This window comes from Babylonia areolata, chromosome 28, assembly GCF_041734735.1.
Source record: "Babylonia areolata isolate BAREFJ2019XMU chromosome 28, ASM4173473v1, whole genome shotgun sequence".
In the NCBI taxonomy this organism is placed as follows: Eukaryota; Metazoa; Mollusca; class Gastropoda; order Neogastropoda; family Buccinidae; genus Babylonia; species Babylonia areolata.
The window spans coordinates 7,161,595-7,171,594 of record NC_134903.1 but is presented as its reverse complement, the minus strand read 5'-3'; the positions used below and the strand labels follow the sequence as shown (position 1 = coordinate 7,171,594).

At 43.5% G+C, this 10,000-nt stretch overlaps 1 protein-coding gene across 1 annotated transcript in view; it reads right to left on the bottom strand.

Annotated features, from left to right (window-relative positions):
• The window catches only part of LOC143302088 (lysophospholipid acyltransferase 5-like), a 24,276-nt gene that overhangs the window by 9,725 nt on the left and 4,551 nt on the right, over positions 1 to 10,000 (bottom strand). Inside the window, exons 2-6 of the mRNA XM_076616604.1 lie at positions 9,019 to 9,129; positions 7,920 to 8,026; positions 6,578 to 6,709; positions 3,699 to 3,806; positions 928 to 1,001 (exon numbers count right to left, since the gene is read on the bottom strand). Of these exons, the coding sequence (XP_076472719.1) occupies positions 928 to 1,001; positions 3,699 to 3,806; positions 6,578 to 6,709; positions 7,920 to 8,026; positions 9,019 to 9,129 (532 nt within the window). The remainder of the gene's footprint in view (positions 1 to 927; positions 1,002 to 3,698; positions 3,807 to 6,577; positions 6,710 to 7,919; positions 8,027 to 9,018; positions 9,130 to 10,000) is intronic.

Genomic DNA, 10,000 nt, shown 5'->3' with positions numbered 1-10,000 from the left:
ACACACTTATGGACAAGCAGCCCCCCCGCCCACCCCCCTCACACACACACACACGCCATGCCAGAAAACTGTAACAGAATAAACAACTGATTCTCTTCGCGCGCACACACACACACACACACACACACTCTTAATAGTCTTATAGACAACCGCATACACACACACACTTATAGACAAGCACACACACACACACACACACATATATATAAATAAACATACACATGTACAGGCAAACACACACACACACACACACAAATGTACGAGCAAAGACACATACACACATACAATCAAACTCAGAGGCAAACACACACACACACACGAGTGCTGCACCAGCTGTGACCAAAAAAAAAGGGGGCATAACTCATGCTGCATGTGCACCACTTACATGTTAAGTGTTGCGTTGTGTGTGGAGCTTTATTTGTGTGTGTGTGTGTGTGTGTGTGTGTGTGTGTGTGTCTGTAAGTTAGTGTCAAAGAGTATGGCTGGATGCCTGCGCAGGGCTGACGCATGTTCACTGTTGTTTCAGCGTTTAAATGCATGTTTTACAAGCTGGTTTTTTTACACTGAACAGTGCAACTCAGCCTACATAAATCAAATCATCATCTGATACATAATATATAATAATTATTAGCATTATATAATCTAAATTATTATCATTATCACTGTTATTACAGTGATCCTGACTGAGCATGCAGGCAACACTTACTTCACACACACACACACACACACAGAGACAAATACACACATGCACATACACACACACACACACACACACACACACACTGTTATGAAACAGACAAACACTCACACACACCCCCACTCGCCCCCTCTACCATCCACACACACACAAACACCCCCAACCCCCTCCCATCTACACACACAACACACACAGACACACACATACACACACTACTGAAGATGACTCACGTGTTTGGTGGGCCTTTTGTCCGGGGGTCAGAATATACCCCATGAACAAAATTCAGGTAGCGCTGCATGCAGTACTGAAACACACCACAGACCACTTTTTACTTTTTCCTCTTCTTTGGTTTTTTTTTCCTTCACATGTTCAGAATACTCTTTTCCAGCAACTTTTCCAGCGTAAATCTCAAATGTGGAGCAGTGGTGGCGGCCTCGTGGTGATGTGACTGACTAGAGAAAGCAGATGTCCACAAGTTCGAGTCCCACACACGGACCCGGATTTTCACTCACCCCCTTCCACTTACAGCTTGAGTGGTGATCTGGGTGCTAGTCTTTCATATGAAACGATACACTGTCCCATGCGCAGCATGCGCTTAGCACCCGTAAAAGAACCCACAGCAACAAAAGGGTTATCCCTGGCAAAAGTCTTACAGTCCACCCCCACCCTGGCCAGCTTTCCTTGTCTGATGACAAACATGTTTGAAATCCTGTGTTAGAGATGCAAGTCTCTAGGTTTCAGCACATCTGCACACAAGGGACCTCGGTTTCAGAAATCTCTATCACAAAATAACAGACAACTATTCCACTATCACATCTTTCAAATATACTCTTATATTTGTTTAATTCACTTTAAACAGTATTCTAAATTGTAGATCTTTCTCCTCCCCCACGCTGCCTTTGTGTGTGTGTGTGTGTGTGCGCGCGTTGACAAGTGTGTATGTGTGTGTGTGTGTGTGTGAGTATCTGTGCATGTGTGCGCGCTGACAAGTGTGTATGTGTGTGTGTGTGTGTGAGTATCTGTGCATGTGTGTGTGTGTGCGCGCACTGACAAGTGTGTATGTGTGTGTGAGTATATGTGCGTGCGTGCGTGTGTGTGTGTGTGTGTGTGTGTGAGGTGGGAGAGAAATGTGTTGCGAGCGATGTTATGCCAGTTTTATAACAGTATATTTTGCCAGTTTGTATCATTACATTTTTTTTTATCATATTCCCTGTGTCTCATTCACACCACATGTATTGTTTACTGTGCTTACAGCTGCAAGGCAAGTGCTACATAAATGCATAATTATCATAATTACATGATATCATCGTAAATATCACTGAATTAAATGCATAATTATCATAATTACATATCATCATCATAATTATCACTGAATTACACCCTCACCCCAAAGCTGCTACACTCTCTAGTTCCTTCCTGTCTCTGTAACATCTTCCTGTCAATATACTTCCTGTCTCTGTAACGCCTCTCTGTCAATATACTACCTGTCTCTATAACGCCTGTCTGTCTGTCTCTACAACACAGCTCTCTTTAAAGAGGAAGGAGGCAGAATGGTTAAGATACTCATCTGCCAATGCAGAGAGTCTGTGAGGGTCTGGGTTCGAATCCCACTCTCACCCTTTCTCCCAAGTTTTGACTGGAGCGTGTAAGTCATTCAGACAAGATGATAAACCAAGGTCCTGTGTACGGCACACGCACTTTGCGCCCCAAACAGGAACCCATGATGGCAATTTCAGTTTCAGTTTCTCAAGGATGCGTCACTACTGCGTTCAGACAAATCCACATCAAAATTATGCTACGCCACATCTGCTGGGCAAGATGCCTGACCAGCAGCATCACCCAAAGTGCTTGGTCAGGCCCTGGATGCATGTGTACCTAACATTCGTGTACCCCCATCAAAGTGGATTTCTTCTACTGAATTTTGCCAGAGGACAACACTTATTTTGCCACGGGTTCTTTCCAAGTGCTGAGTGTGTGGAGGAGGGGGGTAGAGGAGGTGCAGGGTAATGTGTGTGGTGTGGGTGTGTGTTGGAGCTCATGCACGTTTATATGTATTTGACTGTGCTTTCATATCTGTGAAACTGCATGTTTGGTGCATATCTGTTATGCATGTGTGGGTGTATGTGCAAATGTGTGTCTTCATGTTTTACATTTATTTGCTTATTTATTATCATTGCTGTCTTATTTATCTATTTATTATTATTATTATTTTATTATTATTATCATTACTACTACCTTTTTTATATCATAATTATTATTTATTTATTTATTTATGTATGTAAGCTTATCTATTATTTATTCACCCCTTTTTTCTTTTTTCCCCCCCCAAAGGCCTGACTAAGCGCGTTGGGTTACGCTGCTGGTCAGGCATCTGCTTGGCAGATGTGGTGTAGCGTATATGGATTTGTCTGAACGCAGTGACGCCTCCTTGAGCTACTGAAACTGAAACTGAAAACTGGCGCAAGTGCATGCTGCACACGGGACCTCAGTTTATCATTCGCCAGCAGGAGAGTTATTTTCGTGGTGACTGGTTCACGTGAATAGTGCGTGTAAACCATGGCGTCTGACCCCAGTTTCTTCTCAGTCACAAGGCAGACAAAAGAAGTAGATGAAGGAGTGCTATCGTGGCTATATAACATTCTGAATTTAATCCGTCTCAAACTGTTTGTGCTTTCCTGGATTCATTTACAAGTCATCTGTGTGTGCAAATTTCGAACAAAAAAATATGGATAGTTTCATCATCTCACTGTATGATAGCATAAGAAGGGAGGAAGTTATATATATTTACATTATTAGCTAAGTTGTTATGTTACTGATCAGTCTGGAAGTTTTCAGTTCATGAATTCTAACAATTGGTTGGGGTTTGTTTTTTTCGTGATTTTATTCCTTACCCATACAAACAGGTCGTCCGCGGGGAAAGTCAGGGGAGCTTACTGGCAGTACTAAGTGAGTTAACCTTTAACCTACGCTCTCCCTTCTGCTTGCAACCAGGGGCAGATACCTGAGGGCCGACAAGGAATCCTCCGAAGAAGTAGCACTGTCCCAGAAGCTCCAGCAGACTTGGGCACTTGATCAGCGAGGAGTCCCTAGATTCCGGGGGAATCGGCTTCTGCACAGGGTGACAGGTCATTTAGTTGCTTGGGACTCTGTGTGTGTGTGTGTGTGTGTGTGTGCCTTTGTCAGTGTCTGTGGTCCAGCTCAATGCTCAGCATGTATCACAGACTGACAAAAGCTTACACAGTTACAGTTGGGGGAGCAGCAAAGTGAGAGCTGTATGAAAAATGGTTTCTCCACTGTCATGGGAAGTCATTTTACAGCTTTGTCTTTTATGAAGGACTGTGAGGCAATATTGCACTGGCTCCTATCGCTGCAGCCTTGAGGGCAAGTTGGGACTTGTGAACCAACACAATGCCAACTGTCCTAAAAACCCTGTTGGCTGAGACAGCGGGGATATAACTTGGTCAAGACACTCTCCACTATTATGTCTTGCCCAGATAGTTGGGACAGCAGTTGCCTCCTCTGCTGTCCTGATAATCTTAGTAGGGCATGAACGACTACCACACACACACACACACATTCATTCATTCATTCATTCATTCATCCCATTTCACACATACAAATTATTCACACACATAAATACTCTGCAAACGCAAGCATACAAAACCTTTCACAAATTATAAATGAAGTTCCCTTCTACAGGCTGAAAATAATTTCCCCCAAGCAGAAAAGACTGCCACATGCACATACACATGTGCATGCATGAGTGCGTGTGTGCGTGCGTGCGTGCGTGCGTGTGCGTGTGTGTGTGTGTGCAGGAGCGTGCTGTTGTGTATGTGCATTGGTGTGAACTGGTTTGGATTGGTAAACTTTGTCGGGGTTTCATGCATTCCAGTTCAAAGCGACAAAGGCAATGTTTTTGCACATGTGTAATATTTATGACTATAGTTTCAAGCTCATAATTTCATAGGTTTCGAGTACAAAAGAAAAATGTGGAGAGATGTAATCTCTCTGAAGTCTTTTGCCTACTGATAATATAATATACACTTAAGTTAGCAATTCCTTTGATCTGGAAACAGTTTTAATTATGTTTTTGCTTTTCTGCAACTGTTTCAGTAAATGAGTAATGCTCAGAAATAGCATGAAAATATTTCTTATCATTAAAATGATAATAACCAGCACACACACACACACACACACACACACACACATGCAGCACACACACACACACACACACACATGCACACACCAATGCTTATGACAATCAACCTGTATTTGAAATAATTCAGACTGTCAACCTGTGTTTGAAATAAATCAGAGTTTAATCAGGAGCTCCACTGACTGTTTAATTTCCCAGTTGTTTGAGGGTTGTTTTTTGGGGGGGCGGGGGGAAGGGGAGGGGTCAAGGGGTGGTAGGGGGTCTTCTTTTTTTCCATTTCTTTTTAAATAATTAAAAGCGAGGAGAGATGAACAGGCTGAAGAGTGGTAAGTTGAACGACTGGCTTAGGGTGGGACGAGGAAGGGGGGTGGATTTTCATCTACAATTACGGTTGTGGACTGACGGTAAAACAAAAGAAGGAACAGAAACGCTGATACTTTCATAAATGATATACATTCACAGAGCGTGCAGGACGGAGAAGGAAAGAGAAGCTCGACACTTGACACCTGACATTTAATTGCCTCCAGGTGAGCAAGCCATTAAGATAAGGGGAGATAGGGTCACATGATATACACACATGCCACACCACAAAAAGCAAACAGATGCATAAACCGCTTTCACTGTTTTCTGAAGCATTCCCTGTTCTCAACGAATCAATATTGGCAATGCATATTAAGTAGTCAACTTAAATTTCTAGCCGCCGCAGTCGCTCCTACCACGAGCAAAACTACCCACCTCCTCCCTTTCTCCACTCCCTCAGCCCATCCAGCTGTCTTCATTTAACACTTCTCTACCTTCCTATACAGCACTCACGAGAAACAGTCATTCAAATGGACCAGACACTACACTCACATGGATCAGACACTACACTCCACTCAAATGGACCAGACACTACACTCACATGGATCAGACACTACACTCACATGGATCAGACGCTCACATGGACCGGACTCTACACTCACATGGACCACACAACCACAGGGATCGGACACAACACTCAAACGGATCAGATACTACACTCACATGGACCAGACCATACACTCACATCACACACTCATATGGACAACACACTACACTCACATGGACCAGACCATACACTCACATCACACACTCATATGGACAACACACTACACTCACATGGACCAGACAATACACTCACATGGCCCACACACTCATATGGACAACACACTACACTCACATGGACCAGACACTTCACTCACATGGACCACACACTACACTCACATGGACCAGAAACTCACATGGACCAGACACTACACTCACATGGATCACACACTCACATGGGCCACACACTCACATGGTCCACACACTACACTCACATGGACCAGACACTACACTCACATGAATCACACACTCACATGGACCAGGCACTCACACACACAGGGTAAGTAAACAAACAGCAAATTTTAATAATAACGCAAATGGGGAGATAAAATTTTTATGAAAAATACAAGCAAACAATCAAAATTAAGAAAAAAACAACACAAAAACCAATATAACTAATTCCTTTTTTTTTTTTTAAAGTACATTCTTCAGAATCATGAAGTAATCATGTAGGGGTGCTTGAGAAACACACACACACACACACACACACACACACACACAAAACACACACACAAAACACACACACAAAGTGAAAATCACCCCCCTACCAACCCCAACCTCACCTTGCCCCCACTCCCCTCCCACCCACCCCCATTACTGACCTTTTGGCCATCGTAGAGGTCAAAGGCCACGGCCGTCAGTCTGAGGGTCAGCACGCAGTGGGGCATGGTCCAGGAGATGTTGTAGCTGTTCACGCCGCTCGTCTCAAAGCAGTACCCCCCCACCAGGTACCCCTGCCCACATTAAACATCACGTCATTTGTGTGTGTGTGTGTGTGTGTGTAGCTGTTCACGCCGCTTGTCTCAAAGCAGTACCCCCCCCACCAGGTACCCTGCCCACATTAAAAATCATGTCATTTGTGTGTGTGTGTGTGTGTGTGTGTGTGTGTGTGTGTGTGTGTAGCTGTTCAGACTGCTTGTCTCAAAGCAGTACCCCCCCCCACCAGGTACCCCTGCCCACATTAAACATCACGTCATGTGTGCGTGTGTCTGTGTGTGTGTGCACACGTGCGTGCATGCATGCATGCGCATGCGTGTGTGTGTGTGTGTGAGCATATGTGTGTGTGTGAGCGTGTGTGTGTGTGTGTGTGTGTGTGTGAGCGTATGTATGTATGTATGTGTGTGTGTGTGTGTGTGTGTGTGTGTGTGTGTGTGTGTGTGCATGCGCGTGTCTGCCTGTGTATGTGTGTGTGTGTGTGTGTGTGTATGTGCGTGTGTGTGCAAGCGCACAAGACTGAGGCCTGACTGAATGACAAGGAAACATATGACGAGCGCCTAAAAGCCGCTCACAGTGGGCTCCACTCAGGTAGGCAGCCTGTTTTGCACATGCTCATGTGTTTGCAAAACGCTTAGACCTTGGCCTCTGACCCAGGATAGGTGCTATATAAGTACCTATATCAATCAATCAACACTGCCGCCTCAAGGTAGCAGCCCTTCTAAACTCTCCAAGGCTTCTGATAAGAGATCAATAAACATTCCTGATGCTTTGAGAAAGAAAAGGACGCAAGGTGTGCTCAAAAGTGGGTCCCTGGGATGGTCTAAAAATTTCTAAAAGAACACATAAAAAGAGCAAAACTCCTGTTACTTTCTGTGATTTTTTTTCCTAACCCAAACAAATGGGTTGTCTGCAGGGGAAAGCAAGGGGAAAAAAAACTATTCATCTAGAGTGAGTTAATAAATCTATGTCCTCATTCATTCCACAGTGTTAATCAAATATCCTCATTCCCATCACAAGAGCATGTGTCATCATTCCCTCACAGTAACATACACCCATCTCTCTCTACTTATTCTGGACGCACACAAAAACACGCACACACATACACGCGCTCACAGACACACACACACACACACACACACTACACACACCACACTACACACACTACACACACACCCACACACCACACACACACACACACACCCACAATAACAAAGGGACGCCACTCACAGTGTTAAAGACAAAGGCAAAAACGACAGAAGCCTTTGTGCCCCCCGCCAGTCTCAACACGATGTAGATGATTGCAATGTTGATCAGAGAGTGGTACACTTCTGTGCCTGTACACACAATCATGAAATGACGATAAGAAGAAAACAATGTGTGTGTGAGAATGTGTGTGTGTGTGTGTGTGTGTGTTTGGAGAGAGAGAGAGAGGGTGATTAGGGGAATATGTGGAAATGAAGCCGCTGTCGTGTATTACTTGCTTGTATGTATTTTGCTTTATACATGTAGCTTTTTGATCTTTTGGTCCAATCTTTGTCAGGTTGTGTGTGTGTGTGTGTATACTGGCTTGGCTGTGGGCTGAGATACTGTGTTGAGTGAGTGGCGAGCCTATGGATGCACAATTAATTTCCAAATGCATAAATAAAAATATATTGTATTGTATTGTATTGTATTGTATTGTATTGTAAGAAGAATGGATACTTGTATCCAGCAAATAATAACAATGTATAATTATACAGCACTCTATCTATAAAAGTTCTCTGGATGTTTTAGAAAACACATGATAGTATATATAACACATTACATTAATGTTACATATCACACACACACACAAAAATGTTCTTGGTGCTTTTCAAAACATATATTATACATAACTCATTACATTAATGTTACATAAAATAACAAACTGTTCTTGGTACTTTACAAAACAAACATTACACATAACACATTACTGATTACATCAGTGATGTTACATTATACACACCCACAAAAAAAAACACTGTTATTGGTGCCTTAAAAAAATACATGCATAACAAATTACATCTATGTTACAAATTACACACCAAAACAAACTGTTACTAGTGCTTTACAAAACACATGATCTCATATATTACACAACATTTCATGATATCAAGAGCAAACCAAATATTGTTACGTTTTGCATCCCATAAACTTTTAAGGTTTCATGACAATAAAATATATTCTAATCTCTGGTCTGTTCTATCCTACACTGTTGAACTGTTCTATTCTATTCCCATCACCATTGTCAAAATCATCATCATGATCACCCTCGGCGTCCACATCACAAAAGGACTGGCGTACTGACCAAAGTTGAAGCAGCACTGCAGCAGCCCGGTGATGATGAAGTAGACATGTTTGACAGGGGCTGGCTGGTTGTACAGCAGGGGACTGCGATACAGCATGGCCAGTGGATACCCTGACAACACACAGTACACACCGTGGATACCCTCACAACACACAGTACACACCGTGGATACCCTGACAACACACAGTACACACTGTGAATACCCTGACACAACACACAGTACACACCGGGATACCCTGACACAACACACACACAGTACACACTGTGGATACCCTGACACAACACACAGTACACACCGTGGATACCCTGACACAACACACAGTACACACCGTGGATACCCTGACAACACACAGCACACACTGTGAATACCCTGACAACACACAGTACACACTGTGAATACCCTGACAACACACAGTACAAACTGTGGATACCCTGACAACACACAGTACAAACTGTGAATACCCTGAAAACACACAGCACACACTGTTGATACCCTGACAACACACAGCACACACTGTGAATACCCTGACAACACACAGTACACACCGTGGATACCCTGACAACACACAGTACACACCATGGATACCCTGACAACACACAGTACACACTGTGAATACCCTGACAACACACAGTACACACTGTGGATACCCTGACACAACACACAGTACACACTGTGAATACCCTGACAACACACAGTACACACCGTGGATACCCTGACACAACACACACTGTGAATACCCTGACAACACACAGTACACACTCTGGATACACTGACACAACACACAGTACACACCATGGATACCCTGACAACACACAACACACACTGTGGATGACCTGACACAACACACAGTACACACTGTGAATACCCTGACAACACACAGTACACATTGTGAATACCCTGACAACACACAGTACACATCGTGGATACCCTGACAATAGTACACACTGTGGATACCCTGACACAACACACAGTACACACCGT